At 53.0% G+C, this 16,543-nt stretch overlaps 1 protein-coding gene across 2 annotated transcripts; it reads left to right on the top strand.

Annotated features, from left to right (window-relative positions):
* The first annotated feature begins 404 nt into the window (after positions 1–404).
* Positions 405–16,224, top strand: SPI1 (Spi-1 proto-oncogene). Of its 2 annotated transcripts, none has more exons than XM_081239363.1 (5): positions 405–599; positions 2,944–3,040; positions 14,012–14,199; positions 14,975–15,137; positions 15,511–16,224. In XM_081239363.1, the coding sequence occupies exons 1-5, from the start codon at positions 555–557 to the stop codon at positions 15,828–15,830; spliced, it is 813 nt and encodes a 270-aa protein (XP_081095489.1). In that variant the 5' UTR covers positions 405–554; the 3' UTR covers positions 15,831–16,224. The 2 variants fall into 2 exon arrangements, with proteins under 2 accessions (XP_081095489.1, XP_081095488.1); XM_081239362.1 differs by having other exon boundaries at positions 2,941–3,040.
* The last annotated feature ends 319 nt before the right edge of the window (positions 16,225–16,543 follow it).

Raw genomic sequence — 16,543 nt, 5'->3', positions numbered from 1 at the left:
CTGACCCCAAGGAAGTGACTGTTGGCCACGTGGGGGTCTCAAGAGAAGCAGGTATTTGTGGGGTTAGGGGTTAGAGGTTGGAGAGCCTCTGCAGGGCCCGGGCGCAGGAAAGGCCTCTGGTGGTGGAGCCAGCCTTCCTCCCTCCCACTCTTCCTCCCACCCTAGCCTTCAAGGCCGCCCCTCACAGTCCCAGCTTCCTCTGGGCAGGGGGCCTGGCCCCCATGGCCTCCCAGGCCAGCCCCTGGAGCACCACCTGCCCCAGCCGGCCAGAGACTTCCTGTAGCGCAAGAGATTTATGCAAACGGGCTGGGGTGGTGATGTCACCCCAAGGGGACTATCTCCCAGCGGCAGGCCTTCGATAAAATCAGGAACTTGCGCTGGCCCTGCAATGTCAAGGGAGGGGGCTCACCCAGGGCTCCTGTAGCTCAAGGGGCAGGCCTGAGCCCTGTACCCGCCCTGAGTCCGTCCAGCCCCCGACGGGGCGCCCCATCCCCAGGGGCTCCGCACTGGCCCCCACCAAGGCAGGGGACCTGACCGGCTCGGAGCTCGGCTGGATGTTACAGGCGTGCAAAATGGAAGGGTTTCCCCTCGTCCCCCCTGTGAGTATTGGGACTCCTCCACCAGCCCAACCTGTGGCCCTCGGACGACCACCCGCTTGCCTGCCAGCCCTCCGGCTGCCCTCCCACTATCAGTGGGAAGTTGGTGTTTCCTCCCTGGAGCTCCCGGCCTGAGACCCAGCAACGGGGCCATTGGCTTCCTCGGAGCGTGCCCTGGCGGGCTGAGGGCTGAGCCCATGGTGGAGCTGTGATCGGTGGGGCCTGAACGGTTATTTATAGATGGGGCTTGGGTGGCAGGCCGGAGCTCCACGGCAGGGTGCTGGGCTGAGGATGGTGAGGGTGGCGGCAGGGAGGTGGTGGCGGAGGAAATGGGGAGACTGGTGTGGGGGGCATGCCAGTCCCCAGGACAGTACGGGCTTGAGGGTGGGCGGCAAGAGGCCAGAGGTGGCCTGGGTGCTTCTGGAGACTGAAGCTGCCTTAAGCCTGGGTCCCCACCAGCCAGCCTGGGGCCTGGCACAGAGAACACGGTTGTTGACCCAAGGGTCTGGGGCTTGGGCCCTGGGCCCTGAGTGGCAGAGGCAGGGGTCGGGGCAGGCGCTGGGCCGGAGCAGTGAGGGGAGCAGAGACTAGCCACGCAGTTAGGGGTGGGCTCTGGCTGGGGATCAGGGAGTGGAGGGCAGGGGTTGGTGCTGGGGACATCCCGGGGCTGAGACTGGGGCTGGGGTAGGAGCCGGGGGAGGTCAAGGGGGGAGCCTGGAGTGGGGGCAGGGCTGAGGCTGGAGGTGAAGAAGCAGGAGTCCCAGGGGACCCCGGGGAGGGCAGGGCAGCCGTGTGGGGCAGACCTCCTCTGCTGCTGCCCTCAGTGACAGTTGCAGCCTTCGGCAGGTGTCAGGCCCGGGCCCCTCTGAGAGGACCCCTCTCCCTTTTCCCACCCTGTCCCAACTCAGCCGGAGTGGGGAGCCCTGGGGGGAGACGGGAAGGGCTTGGCAGGGCCTGCCCACCTGACTCAGCTTTCCCGGCCAGGAGGCAGCTCCCTTCCCCCCGCCCCACCCCAGCCGGGCCTCAGAGCCTGGGGGAGGCAACCCGGGCTTGACATCCCGCTGTGGGGTTGCGCTGCCTGCAAGCCCAGTGCCAGCCTCCTCCCTGGGCCGGACTCAGAACCAGCCAGCCCGTCGGCACCTGGCCCTGGCCCACCCTCCCCTGACCTGGAGGCTGGCAGTGGTGACAGAAGTGGTCCCGAGGAGAGCCAGCCCTGCCTCCAGAAAGCCATAGGCCCTGGGGTTCGGCCACCCTGTCTCTGACCCTTGACCTCTGAATCCCTGAACTCCAGCTAGAGCAGGGCAGGAGGCACATCCCCTTGGGCTCCCACACCTCGCCCCAGCCCAGGGGCTACTCGGAGTGGGTCCTTGGAGGGTGGGCTACCAAGGCAGCCCTGGTTGCCGAACCAAGCCCTGAGGGCCAGAGTTACTGTTGTGCAATCCTCGGGCACACACTGTGCGGGGGAGGAAAGGCCTGATGACTGCTGGGAAGCCTCCGGGTGTGCATTCCCTGTGCCAGTGGGGCGGGTGGTGGGGAAGAAGACCAGGGAGCATCCCACGGAGGGTGTCAGGAGGAGGGGGGAGGAGGGAGAGGCCCCCAAACCTGCCCCTGCCTGGGTGAGTCCTGTAAAATCCATCAGTGTGAACGGCCACTGGTCATGGTGGTGGCCCTGGGCGCCGGCTAAGAGAGAGAGTGGGTGTCAGGGCGGGGCTGTAACAGGAGGACAAGCGTGTGTGCCATGGGGTGAGTGTGTAGGTGGAGTGTGAGTGACCGAGGAAGGGCGTGGGTATGAGTGTGTGGGTTAATGCACTTGCAGGCAAGTGGGTGAATATGTGCATTAATCCCAGTGACCCTGCGTATGCCTGCAGGTGGGTGCATAATGGTGTGTGTGTGTGTGTGTGTGACAACAAGCGTGTGTAAGTGTGAGTGCCCCCGAGAGCAAGTGTTAGGGCTGTGAGTGGACGAGGGGGTGAGAGTTCGCATGTGGGAGTGTGGGTAGAAGTGTGTCACGGGGAGTATATGTATTTGGGGGGTGTAGGCATATCAGTGTGACCGTGAGAGGGTGCGTGTGTGAGGCTGGGATCTGGGCACACGCTGGAACGTGAGTATGAGTGTGAGGTGACGGGGAGCAGCTGGGCTGCCCTCTCAGACCTGGTCCTCTTTTGACCTCTGACCTCCAGGGTCCCTGTCACCCCCTTTCTGCAGGAGCCAAGGCTCTTGCTCCCCTGGGTCCCCCTCTTCCACTCTCTGTGGCCTCTCCCAGTTCCAAGCAGAGAGAGGGCTGTAAGCCTGATACAGACGGTCTCCCGGCCACATTCCCAGCCCTGACACCTTCGTCTCTCAGCAGCCATCGGAAGATCTAGTTCCCTATGACACGGATCTCTACCAACGCCAAACGCACGAATATTACCCCTATCTCAGCAGTGATGGAGAGAGCCACAGCGGTGAGTACCGGGCCCCGGCCCAGCCCCACTTCCCCAGCCTGGCCTGCGTGCCCAAGCATGCCTGGCTTCCAGGGAGAAGGGAAAGAAGCCTCGTTCCCAGGGCTGCTTTGGAACTCTGAGAATCAGATCCAGTTAGCTCTTGGGGATGTGAATTCACTATCCTGACCCCCCACACTCCTGCTTCTCAACACCCCACACCCCCAGCCTGCATTTATGGAGCATCCTTGGTGTATCTGGGCACGGGTTAGCTTCTTCCACATTTATCTTCTTGTCCAACCCTTTTGGCCTTTTTCTACACGAGGAAACAAGCTAAGCGGCTACAGGACTTGTACAAGGTGGCACAGCCGGTCAGTGGGATCCAGCTCTGTCGGTCTGCTCCAGGTCCAGTGCTTTTTCACCTTCCCCTCCCCCAATTCCCCATCTTCCTCTCCGTTCTTGTCTCACACACACACACTCCCCCCCATCTCCTTGCTGGGGCAGCCCCGCTGCCTGCTGTGTGTGGCTAGCAGAATTTGTCTATTGACATTTGGGCTGGATAATTCTATGTTGTGAGGCCTGTCTTGTGCATTGTAGGATATCTGGCAGCATCCCTGGCTTCCACCCGCTAGATGCCAGCAGTACTGCCAATCATGACAACCAAAAAGGTCTCCGGGATTGCCAAGTGTCCCCTGGGGGGCAGAACCCCTCCTATGTGAGAGCTGCTGAGCCAAAGGAAAGGCTCTGAGGACTCCCTCATTCAGTAGGGGCTGAAGCCCCCAGTCTGTTCAGGGTGGGGGCGAGGATGGGGCCTGGGCCAGGGGCGTTTTCCATCTGGACCTAACTGTGCTCCCCCAAAAAGGCCCAGCCTTGATCCTGAAGCAAATTCAGGGGAGGAGAGAGAGGCCTTCAATGCCTGGGACCTGGGCAGGGAGATAAGAGAGGTTACCTGAGGTGGATCTTGACATAGTGATGGGACATCTCTGAACCAAAGACCAGGTGGCCCCGTTAACGGGTCTTCACTGGAGGATTCTTCGAGGGGTCTGAGACCTGGGCAGACCAGACACTGGGGTTTCTGCAGTCCCAGAGGGACAGGCATGCCATGTGCCACAGCTGAAGAAGGTTTCACACCTGAGGGCCACACCTGGGAGCCATTCACACCTCCATTCTGGGGGCACATCTATGGCAGTTTAAACCTGACGGCCACACCCAGAGTTGCCATTTGTGGTGAGTCTTTATTTAGGGCCCTCACATCCAGATGTCAAACCTTGCCAACAGTTTCAACTGGAACTCACACCTGACAACTACGCTAAAGACTATACCTGGAAGCCGTGTCTTGGGAGTAGGTGGTGGATGAACTTCAAGGTCATATATGGGAACACACAGGCTTCTTTCAGAGCTCTACGGCTAGAAAGTCTTTAAAAATACGCTTTTTCTCATCCGTTTAAGCTTGTTTATAATTCCACAAGAAATGCATCCTCTCTGTGGAAAATCCAGACAATTTAGAGAGTGTCCCTCATCCAACTCTATGCCCAGATCCTCCCCCTACCAGGGTCAAGGGCTGGGTCTCCTTGATCCAGAGACCTGCACGCACACCCTTCCACCAAGCAGTTCGGGACCAGAAAAAGTCCCTGCTTGAGGACTGGCGCCCCCTGGTGGCTTCAGGCAACAGGACAGCTCGGGTCCCAGCAAGCTCAGGGCTACTTCTGACCCCTTCCAGCATTAGGGATCCTTTCTCCTCTGGCCTGACCCCTTCGCGGTTTCACTGGGTTTGGGTGCATTTCTTTTGGGTCTATTGAAGCCTCATTTTCTCCTCCTGTGATATGGGTGTGCTATGGGTTTATATATCTAGAAACCAGCTAGGCCTGGGGTGGGCTGATGGAGTGAGCACTTTAGAGAAAGCCAGTGCTTTCCTGGCTCAGTGATCAGGCAGATCCCTTAGATCTGGGGTGGGGCTCTAGGAATGACTCCTAATTGGATGTGTGAGCTCCCCATTTGGGTCCTTCAGACCCAAACCCTTCATAGACTCCTCCAGCATCCCCAGGTATTCTGGTCCCTATTCACCAGCCCCCGCCTCCCCGTTACACCCCTGCCATCACGGCCCACCGGGCCATCCGTTCTGTCCCTTCTTAATATCTGCTGGAAGGTGTTCTCTGAAGACTCAAGAGTAGAGACGCCCGCACATTCTTCCACCTGTTCCTGCGTGTCCTCTGCATCTGTAGTTTTAGGTGGTGAGGCTTAGTGAAAAGGCACTGGGGCCAGACCTGGGTCTAGTCCTGGCTCCATCACTCACTAGTGTGTAATCTTGGAGCAAGTGACTTAACTCCTCTGAGCCCCTGTTTCTTCATCTATAAAACTGAAGGTGTGAAAACACTCCACAGAGTTGCAATGATTAAATGAGGTTAACACATGTAATATATGAGGTAATATACTGAGTACAAGGCCCAGTAAACTTTCAGGACATAGTACGTTAGCTTTACTGAATCCCCCCAGGCGGGAGGGATGAAGCAGCTGAGAGAGTAGAGAAGCACAGAAGGTTCTGTGACGGATCAAGTGGGTCATTTTCCAACGGCCCAGATGACAGCCAGCCAGGCACCCACTCATCCACCCATCCACTCCCCTCCCATCCACCAGCCACCCACCCATCCTTCCAACACTTATTGTCCAACCCACTTGTCCACTCATCCCCTCATTTGTCCACCCACCAAATAACCTCCGATTATATGCCATGTGCCAGAAACTGCTCTAGGCACTGGAGGTTCCATGATGAACAGGCCAGGCAAGGCCATGGCTCTTGTAGAGCTTACAGTCCAGTGAGGGAGAGAGACAGTGAAAAATCAAACTAACAGACACGTACTAATAAGTCCTATGGAAAGTAGAGTAATGTGATTCGGAGTGTCTAGGTGGGGGACACCTTAATTCGGTGGTCAAGGAAGGCCTCTGAGGAGGTGGCAGTTGAATGGAAATCTGAGTGCAGGGAAGGAACATGAATGTCAAGGCAGGTAGGGACAGGTGTTCTAGGGAGAGAGAACAGCAAGTGCAAGAGCAGGAAGGACCTCCCCCGAGGACCAGAGTGGCCGGTGAGCACAGGGGGGCAGAAACAAAATGAAGCCAGAGGGGTCTGCAGGGGGCAGATCACGCAGGGAGTGATGGCCGTGGCAGAAGTTTGGGTTTTATCCTGCATGTAATGGGAAGCCATTGGAGGGTTCTGAGCAGGGAAATGACATGATCTGAATAACCTTTGTGTGTGTGTTTGTGTGTGTGTGTGTGTGTGTGTGGTGAAGATCTAAATAAATTGTGTTTAATTTTAATTATTAAAACAAGAAATACCCATTGCAAACAATTTTAAAATACAACAGCATATCAAGTGAAATATTACCCTCTTCCTATTCTTACTCTTCTCTGACAGCACCTTGGTCTATCCTTGCAGATATTTTATTTGACATGTGTAATCCTGTATGTTTGTAAGTGTATACGTCCGCATGTGCATTTGTCCATTCAAAAATGGACTGTAGTATCATGCTGTTCTGCAATCTGCTACTTTTTACATAAACTTATCATAATCATTCCTCCATGGCATACAGAGCAACCAGAGATAGATAAAAGCTATTTCTCCAGTCTCTCTATTACAGGGCTATGTAAGTGTATATATGAAGATTTGAAATAGAGACTTAGAACAGCATTTATTTATTTATTCACAAACATTTATTGAGTACTTTCTATATGCTAGGTGGAGATGAATCTAGCCTGATTTTTTACTTTGAGGCATCTATTCACTTGTACTATGAAAGATGAGAACTTGACTTTCTAGGTATTTATAACACACACACACACTCACACACAGTTCTCCACATATACCAAGATACTTATAGTAACTTTTTCCCTTCTTTTTCATTTTATTGCTGTAATGGGCATACAACATAAGTGTATAAGTTTAAGGTGTGGCAGCATAATGACCTCACACACATGTACGTTGTGAAATGATTACCACATAAGTTTAGTTAACATCCATCACCTCATATAGTTACAAAAGAATTTTTTCCCCTTGTGATGAGCACTTTCAGGCGAAACTCTCTTGACTTTCGAAGTTGCCACACAGCAGTTTTAACTATAGTCATCGTGTACATAACATCCCCAGGACTTATTTATCTTACACCTGGAAGTTTGTACCTTAGACCACCATCACCCAATTTCCCCTGTCCCTCTCCCCACCACTACTTCTGGCAACCACAAATCTGATCTCTTTTTCTGAATTTAGCTTTTTTTAGGTTCCACCTATAAGTGAGATCATACAGTGTTTATCTTCCTCTGTATTCTAACTTTTGTTAAATCAGTATCTGAATTTTCCGTTATTAGGACCATGTGGATATTACTCACAGCTGAGCCACATGGCGTACTTTGATTACCTGTACTTTCTCATTGCTGTGTTTCTGAGGGTCAGTGTGGCAGGGAGATGGAGCCCTCACACTGCAACCAGGCTGCTGGGAGCCACACCCCAATTCCTCACTACTGGGTGGGGTGACCTCGGGCAAGACATCTCACCCCTCTGTGCCTCAACTTCTTCTTTCTTTTTATAAATTTATTTATTTATTTTTGGCTGCATTGGGTCTTCATTGCTGCGCGCGGGCTTTCTCTAGTTGCAGAGAGCGGGGCTACTCTCTGTCATGGTGCGTGGGCTTCTCATTGCGGTGGCTTCTCTTGTTGCGGACCTCCGGCTCTAGGCGCACAGGCTTCAGTAGTTGTGGCTCGCGGGCTCTAGAGCACAGGCTCAGTAGTTGTGGCGCACAGGCTTAGTTGCTCCGCGGCACGTGGGATCTTCTCGGACCAGGGCTCGAACCCATGCTCCCTGCATTGGCAGGCGGATTCTTAAACACTGCGCCACCAGGGAAGTCCTTCAACTTCTTCTTAATGATACCTACTTCACAGGATTGCTGTAAGGATGGAATGAGTTACTACGGTTAAAATGCTTAGAACAGTGAACACTATATAAGGATTTATTACTCTTCTCATTATACTCGCCTAAGGAAGGATGTATGGGAGGTAGGGTTTTGTTCTTGTTGTTTGTTTTACCTGTTGTCTTTATGCTCTCACTTGACTAACAGTAGTTTGGCTGTGTACAGAAATCTAAGTTGAAAATCATTTTTTTTTCTCACTGAAATTGAAAGCATTTCTCTACTGTCTTCTGGTTACTAGAGTTTTTCTTAGGAAATCTGATGTCATACTATGTCCTCTTTTTGAATGTAACCATTTTTGGTGTGTTTTTTGTGTTTTTTTTTTTTTTTCCGTTTGGTTTGGTTTTGTCTCTCTGGAAGTTTTCAGTATCTTCTCCCAATACCTAGTGGTTCCACTGAATAAGCTTTTAAAAAGATCACTCTGGCTGCTGTGTGGAGAGTAGATGGAGAGGAGACAAGAGTAGGAACAAGGGGAAAGCACAGTAGAAAACCACTGGAATAATCCAGGCGAGAGAGGACGGTGGCCTGGACAAGGGTGGTGGCCAGAGAGACAGAAAGGAGCAGACAGGGACTTCCCTGGAGGTCCAGTGGTTAGGACTCTGTGCTCTCGCTGCTGAGAGCCCAGGTTCGATCCCTGGTCGGGGAACTAAAATCCCACAAGCCGCACAGCGTGGCCAAAATAAAAGAAAAGGAAAAAAAAGAAAGGAGCAGACAGATTTAGGATAGATTCTGAAGGTAGGGCTCACAGAATTTGCTCTTTATTATTATTATTTTTAAACTGTGATAAATGCACATAATATAAAATTTACTATCTTAACCATTTTCAAATGTACAGTTTAGTGGCGTTAAAAACATTCACGTTGTTGTGCAACGGTCACCACCATCCATCTCCAGAACTCTTTTCATCTTGCAAAACGGACACTCTGTACCAATTAGACAATAACTCCCCATTGCCCCCTCCCCTCAGACCCTGGCAACCACCATTCTACTTTCTGTTTCTATGAACTTGACTATGGTAACTACTCATATTCATGGAATCATGCAGTATTTCTCTTTTTGTGACTGGCTTATTTTACTCAGCATATAATATCCTCAAGGTTCATCGATGTTGCAGCATAGGTCAGAATTTCCTTCCTTTTTAAAGCTTTAAAAGCCATCGTATGTTTATACCACATTTTGTTTATCCATCCATCTGTTGATGGACACGGGACCTGCTTCTACCTTTTGGCTATTGTGAATAATGCTGCTGTGAACATGGGTATAAAAATATCTTTTTGAGATCCTGCTTTCAGTTCTTTGGGGATATATACCCAGAAGTGGAAATGCTGGATTATAAGGTAATTCTATTTTTAATTTTTTGAGGACCCACCATACTGTTTTCCATAGTGGCTGCACCATTTTACATTCCTACCAACACTGCACAGGGATTCCATTTCTCCACATCCTTGCCAACTCTTGTTATTTTCTGTTTTTTTCACCATTTTTTAAGTTGAAGTATAGTTAATTTACAATGTTGTGTTGGTTTCAGGTGTACAGCAAAGTGATTCACTGAGTTATATATATTCTTTTTCAGATTATTTTCCATTATAGGTTATTACAAGATATTGAATATAATTCTCTGCACTATACAGTAGGTCCTTGTTCTGTTTTTTGATAGTAGCCATCCTAATGGGTGTGATAGGATTTGCTATTTGCAGTGGAATTGTTGAAGGAAATGGAGTTCCAAAGTATGACCCTTCTCTCGTCCTTCTATCTTTCCAAACACTTATTCATCTTTTCATACAATAGACCATCCACCAATTCATTCACATATTCATCTAATCATCCATTCATTCACCTTTCCAAGTGTTCTCCCTTCCCCTTACCAAACCCTCCATGCATCTCCCACTGACTTATACATCTAATAAATATATGCTAAGCATCTTTTACATGCCAGGCACATTGCTAGGTGCTGTAGAGTGAATAAAACACAGGTCCTATATCTTTGTAACAAGGGAAATAACTAAAGCTTTAATAGTTAGGATATGATGTAGAAAGTAACAAGGAACATGAGACCCAGAACTCTCTGCTCTCTGGCCCTCAGTTTCCATATCTGAACAATTTGCAGGAGGGCTGGGCTTAAGGAGCCCTCATCCACCAGTCTGTGATTTCCTGTGAAGGTTTTCTTCTCATCTCTTGCTTTCTTAATTCCTCATCTTCCTTCTCTTATCTTGATCTTACTTCTCCCTCCCTGGGGTGAGCCCTGGCTTCAGGCTGGGGTTTCTGCTCTGAGGAGAAAAGGTCAACTGAATGACACTTAAGGCTTGAATTTTGTGTGTGGGGGGGTGGGGTGGGGGATTGTTTTAAATATCATTTTATTTTTGTCCTAGTGACATGCAGGTATTAGTGACACCAAAAAACTGAGTTAGAATAGGAATGTGTGGGCAGGACTTTGGTCCCAGATTAGGAGCTGGTTTAGAGGGAGGAAGTGAAAGATTTTGGTAAATGGGTAATTGTTGGCTGGATGAATGAAGGTTCAATGATGGATGGAAGGATGGATGGATGGATAATGGATGGATTAAATGCTGGATGATGAATGGGTGGATATGGGTGGATTATGGTTGGATGATGGATGGGTGGATGGATGGATGGATGGGTGGATGGATGGATGATGGGTGGATGATGTTGGATGATGAATGGATGATGAAAAATGAATGAGGGGTAAATGATGGTAGACAGACAGATGGATAAGAGCAGCCTGTAAATTCTCTCTGTCACCATGGGCCTTACTTAAAGCTTTCATTAGCAGTCTTTTTCCTCAGAGGTGGTATGGCATAGTGGTAAGAGTTTAGTCCCTGGAGTCATACATAGGTGGGTTTGGATCCTGACTCTACCAATGACTGTCTGTGGACAAGGGACTTAATGTCTTTGAGTCATAGTTTCCTCATATGCAAAAGGAAGATCATACTATAGTGGCCACCTTGTCAGAGCTAAGGTGAGGATTAAATGAGATAATGTGGATTAAGTACTTAGCATAGTACCTGGTACATAAAAAACACATTAAAAGTTAACGTTTATTGGTCACTTAATCAAATATTGATTGAGGCCTAGTATGCGTTGGGTGCCTAACAGGCTGTAGAAGGGAGGGTCCAGAGCTAGCTCCAGATATGCAAAGGACACTCTATTCTTTTCAGAAGCAGAGTCAAGCTAAAGGGGCATAAGTTGCAGGATAGTCTGAGTGACCTCTTGAAGTGACAGAAAGGGATAAAGCAATGCATTCATGAACAGTCATCCAGAAATGAGGTCCAAAGAGCCCAGGAGTGCTAACTTTTGCATTAGGATGGACTCCTGGCATTGTGTTCCTTCAGAGGGCCCCATCTTTGGAACGTCTCTGCCTACCAAACAGACAGCATTTATTACAATAAATGCCTGAGCCCTCAAATCAAGGGTAGAGGCAAGGTTTCCGTTGGGCTTTTTGAAACCTTAATTGTAGCCCAAGAGTCTCTGTTGCAGCTTTCAGGGGACCCTGGGCCAGGGTTCCAGAGCCTCAGTGAGCCAAGGAACCTCCTTAGAATCCTCTTAAAGGCCAGATTCCCAGGTCTCCTGTTGGTGTTGATGATTCCGTGGGTCTCCAGTGGGCTGGGGCTTTTCCAGCCCCCAAAGTGACTCTGATGAGGGTGTACTGAGACCTGCTATGGAAAGTGCTGGCCTCAGGCTGGGCCCACCAGAGTGAGCCCATGGGTCTCATGAGGATCTAGAACAGAGGTGGGGAGCAGGAGAGAAAGACAGAACACAGGGGCTCCCCAACCCAGAACTGGAGTAGGTGTGAGCGTGTGGGGTTGGTGGGCAGGTTACGGCATTCTATAACGATCTGGACACTTCAGCCCGGGCAGGAGAAGGCAAAAATGGGAAGGGCCAGGAGTGGGGCCGGAGGGCAGTTCTACAGCTAAAGAGGAACCTGGTTCCACTCACCAAATCCCAGGGCCCCAAAGAGGCCCTCGCTAAAAGACAAAGCCAACTCTGCCAAAGCAAGTGGAGAATTTCTGGGTCTTGTTAACTCACGGCAAGATGAAAGTACAAATTCAATGTTGCTGTGTTTTGTTTTCCCTTCAGATTTGGATAATTTTCTGAAGGAGAGTCAGAGTTCTTAAGAGGATAGGATTTACTCATTCATTCATTCATTCCAGAAATGTTTGTTCAGTGCCTACTGCATCTAGGCACTGGGAACACAGAGGCGAACAAAACCAGTCCCTGCCCTCGGTGCAACGCTGGGCCCCCAACTCCAGCTTCTGGGAGAAAGTGACAGCCAGGGCCCTCAAACTATTTCTCTGGGCCACAGACTAAGGTGGCAGGGAGCAAGGGAAGATGAGGAACTAACACATATTAAAGCATCTGCTCTTTGCTCAAGTGCTGATTTAGGCTCTCTGAAGAGAGCATTAAACATTAACAATACTAATTACTATAATGATGATGATAGTTAATGTTTTACTGAGTCTTCTTTTGTGTCATGTTCTGTTCTAAGTGCTTTGCGGGCATTAGCTCATTTAATCCTCACAGCAAACCTATGAGATGGGTGTAATTATTAGCTCCATCTCACAACTGAGGCAACAGGCATAGAGAAGTAGAATGACCTGCCCGGTGTCGCTCAGGGCTAAGTAGCAGAGCCAGGATTCGAACCCAGCTCTGGCCAAATCCTGTACTTTCTCTCTCCTATGCCATGCGGCTTCACAGAGGTAGGAGCCTGGATTGTGGGTTCAAATGATTCCACACGTGGACCGGACCTCAGTAACCACTCAGTTGGGTCCCTGACTTTTGCAGTGGGGAATCAGAGGCTCAGGGAGATAAAATGTCTTGTCCAGGGTCACACAGCAAAGCCACCACAGAGCAGGATTCGAAAGTGAGCCTTCGGATAACCAGTGCAGAGCCAGAACAACACATGTCATTTCTTAGGGATGTGTGAGTGAGTATGTGTTTGTAAGAAGGAAACAGAAAGAGGGAGACACACACACACACGCACGCACACACACAAACGCACACCAGGCTGGTGATGGTCCCCCTACGGGGCCCTGTGCTTGTCCTGGAGACACCAACCTGGCTTAGCACCCTGTACACTCCCTCTTTGGTCACACGAGAAAATCCCTCTTGTCACTTTATCACCACATCTTCTTTTGGACCCCAGGAAGTCCTCAGACATGTGGCAGTTTTTGTTCCTGGAAATGGTGTCCAGAGAAACCGTGTTGAAGGCCGGCTCCAGTCCCAGGCAGGGCTCCCAGTGGCACGTAGCTATTCCCCAAACTCAAAGCCACCCTACCACAGACTCTGAAAGCACCCACCAGGGAGTTTCTGGGAAAGCCTCGGGTCCCGGCAACTTTGCTGGACCACAGGTGGAGCTGCCCAAGGACATGGCCTTGAGGGGCAGCACCGGGAGCCCAGACAAGCTCTGGCGTGTGAGGAATGTCAGCCCTGTGACTTTGCAGTCACACCTTGGCCATGTGACAGGGCCGTGAGCTGTGACGGTGGGCAGCCAGTCAGCTCAGGGACCGCTGCTGTGTCTTAAGGGGAGGAGAGGGGGCTCAACGTTCCCCAAGGGCCGACTCGGGGGCTATAGGAGGCTTTACAACTGTGAACTCTTGTATACTCCCAGTAACTATTATCCCCACTTTATAGGTGAGTCAACGGAGGCCAGAGGGGTCCGTGCACGTGTCTGAGGTCACACACAAAGTAAATGGCAGAGCCAGGATTCGGACTCTTTGGCTCAAAAGCCTGCGTCCTTGCGATCGCACGCGTGGCAGGGTAGAACGGTTGTTGAGAACAAAGCCTTTGCCTCGGACCTGGGTCCCAGCTCTGCCAGTGATGAGGCCTTTGACTGCAGGCATGCTGTGTAGCTCTTCCAAGCCTCAGTCTCCTCATCTATAGAATGGGGGTCGGAAAACAACAGGGTGGGGGGTGAGATGATTAATGTCAACTTGCAGTCCAGCCTGGTCCGTGGTGATTATTATATGGTGACACAGCCTGGCATTATTATTCTTTAATGAGCATAAGCCTTTCCTGCCCTGCCCCCCAGACCATTACTGGGACTTCCACCCACACCACATGCACAGCGAGTTCGAGAGCTTCCCCGAGAACCACTTCACGGAGCTGCAGAGCGTGCAGGCCCCACAGCTGCAGCAGCTCTACCGCCACATGGAGCTGGAGCAGATGCACGTGCTCGACACACCCATGGCGCCCACCCACGCCAGCCTTGGCCACCAGGTGCGTGCGGGGCCGCCCAGCCTGGCCCGGCCCGGCCCAGCCCGCGGCCTGCGGTGAGGCCGGCGCTTCGCAGGAAGCTGACGCGGGCTCTTACTCAACTCGGCTTCCTGCCTCACAGCGCCAACGGCGGCCAGAGCCTCAACGGCCGCCTCCTGACCCCCCGACTGACCCCGTGACCCCACACCCCTTATCTCCTCTCGCCCCACCACGGACAGAGCCCAGGTCATCCCCGCGTCCCCGCTGATCCTCCCGAGCCTGAAGGCCCGGCCCTGGGCCCTCCCGACCCCCCAATCGCTGACCCCCTCACGGATCCGGCACCCAAGTCCCTGCGCCCTGACCTCTACTGACCTCTACGGCCCCTCCTCCTCCCCAGCGACCCGAACCCCAGTGACCTCCACTGACCTTCACGACCCTCACGGACCTCCACCGCCTCTTGGCGCCCTTGCCACTCGGCTACCCAACCCCGTTCGCTCCAGGCCTGACTCTCTAGCGCCTCGTCCCCCCAGGGCTGCTGCCGGTCCGTGCGCTTCCTTCCCCGGTTCACGCCGCCCCGAACCAGGGAGACGGGTGGGAATTCAGGGGCCCCTTGTCCCCGTAACCTGCCCCCTGTGGAGGGTGACCCTGCCTGACCTGCAGGGTGCCCAGCCTTCTCCCAAATCCCTCTGCCCCGCACCAGCACCCCCTCTTCTCTCACGCAGCCGACCCTGACCTGGCAGCCCTGAGCTTTGAACTTTGCCCCTCAGTGACCTCAATCCTCCTTCCGCCACCTCCCCAGGTCTCCTACCTGCCCCGGATGTGCCTCCCGTACCCCTCCCTGTCCCCGGCTCAGCCCAGCTCAGATGAGGAGGAGGGCGAGCGGCAGAGCCCCCCACTGGAGGTGTCTGATGGGGAGGCCGACGGCCTGGAGCCAGGGCCTGGCCTCCTGCACGGGGAGACAGGTAGGGGGCCCCGTCCCACCCCCGACCCAGCCTGGGCCCAGCCGTGACCCGGTCCGTCCTTGCGTCCCGTACCCCCCGCGGCCAAGGCCGACGGACTCGGCAGTCAAGCCACAGAGCTGAGTGCGTGTGTATGGGTGTGTGTGTGTGTGAGTGCATGAGTGTTTGACGACATGTGTCTTCACGTGTGTTTCGTGAGGGCGCCTGGGACTGTCTGTCCCCGCGCATGTGTCTGAGCACGTGTGCCGAGGCCGAGCGTGGCAGTGGGTGTGTGCATGCTCGCTGGCGACCTTTCCCCAGCGACCACCCCGGGGGTCCCACGTCAGGGGGAGGCGGACTGGGTCCCCACGTGGGCGCTGACCACCTCCGGCCGCAGGCAGCAAGAAGAAGATCCGCCTGTACCAGTTCCTGCTGGACCTGCTGCGCAGTGGCGACATGAAGGACAGCATCTGGTGGGTGGACAAGGACAAGGGCACCTTCCAGTTCTCGTCCAAGCACAAGGAGGCGCTGGCGCACCGCTGGGGCATCCAGAAGGGCAACCGCAAGAAGATGACCTACCAGAAGATGGCCCGCGCGCTTCGCAACTACGGCAAGACGGGCGAGGTCAAGAAAGTCAAGAAGAAGCTCACCTACCAGTTCAGTGGGGAGGTGCTGGGCCGCGGGGGCCTGGCTGAGCGGCGCCACCCGCCCCACTGAGCCCAGGCCCGAGCCCGCCGGGCCGCCAGGCCTCCCCTCTGGCCATAGCATTAACCCCCCCGCCCGGCCGGACACAGGGGGGAAGCTCCCAGGGGCCAGGGGCAGGACTGGGGCGGGCCAGGCCTCGCCTCCCCGCCCACCCCCTCCTCCTCCAAGCCCCCGCCCACACCTCTGCTTCGCCTCCCACCAGGACTCCAGCCCCGGCTCCAGAAGGCCACCTGGGCGTCTGGCCCCAGCAAGGGTCAGCTTCTTAGTACCAGTGGTGCTTCTTTGGGAGTTCGAAGTCATCATATTTGTGTAAATTGAACCTTCCTCTTTAAGCATCCCTTTCTCCCCACACCTCTCCCCCATCAGCTTCCTCAGGAATATCAGTTATTAAAGTTATTCTCAGTGAGTCCTCTGGCGGCCCAGAGAGTCTCTTTAAAAAATTTTTTTGTGCACCTTGTCTGCCCCCCCACCCCCCCATCTGATCTCTCTTTTTCTCATCTGTCCATCGGGCATTTACCAAGGATCCTACCCCATGCTGGTTGCTGGGGACGTGAGAACAGATGACACTTCTGTGCCTGACTAGGAGTCAGAGCCGGTGGAAGGAACGAATCCTCAGTTGTTCTTAGAGGGATAAATCATTAAAAAGCCCTCTGCGGGCTTCCCTGGTGGCGCAGTGGTTGAGAGTCCGCCTGCCGATACAGGGGACGCGGGTTCGTGCCCCGGTC

The sequence above is a fragment of the Mesoplodon bidens genome (genome assembly GCF_964165515.1).
Source record: "Mesoplodon bidens genome assembly, chromosome: 7".
NCBI classification, from domain to species: Eukaryota; Metazoa; Chordata; class Mammalia; order Artiodactyla; family Ziphiidae; genus Mesoplodon; species Mesoplodon bidens.
This window is presented reverse-complemented; position numbering and strand designations above follow the sequence as displayed.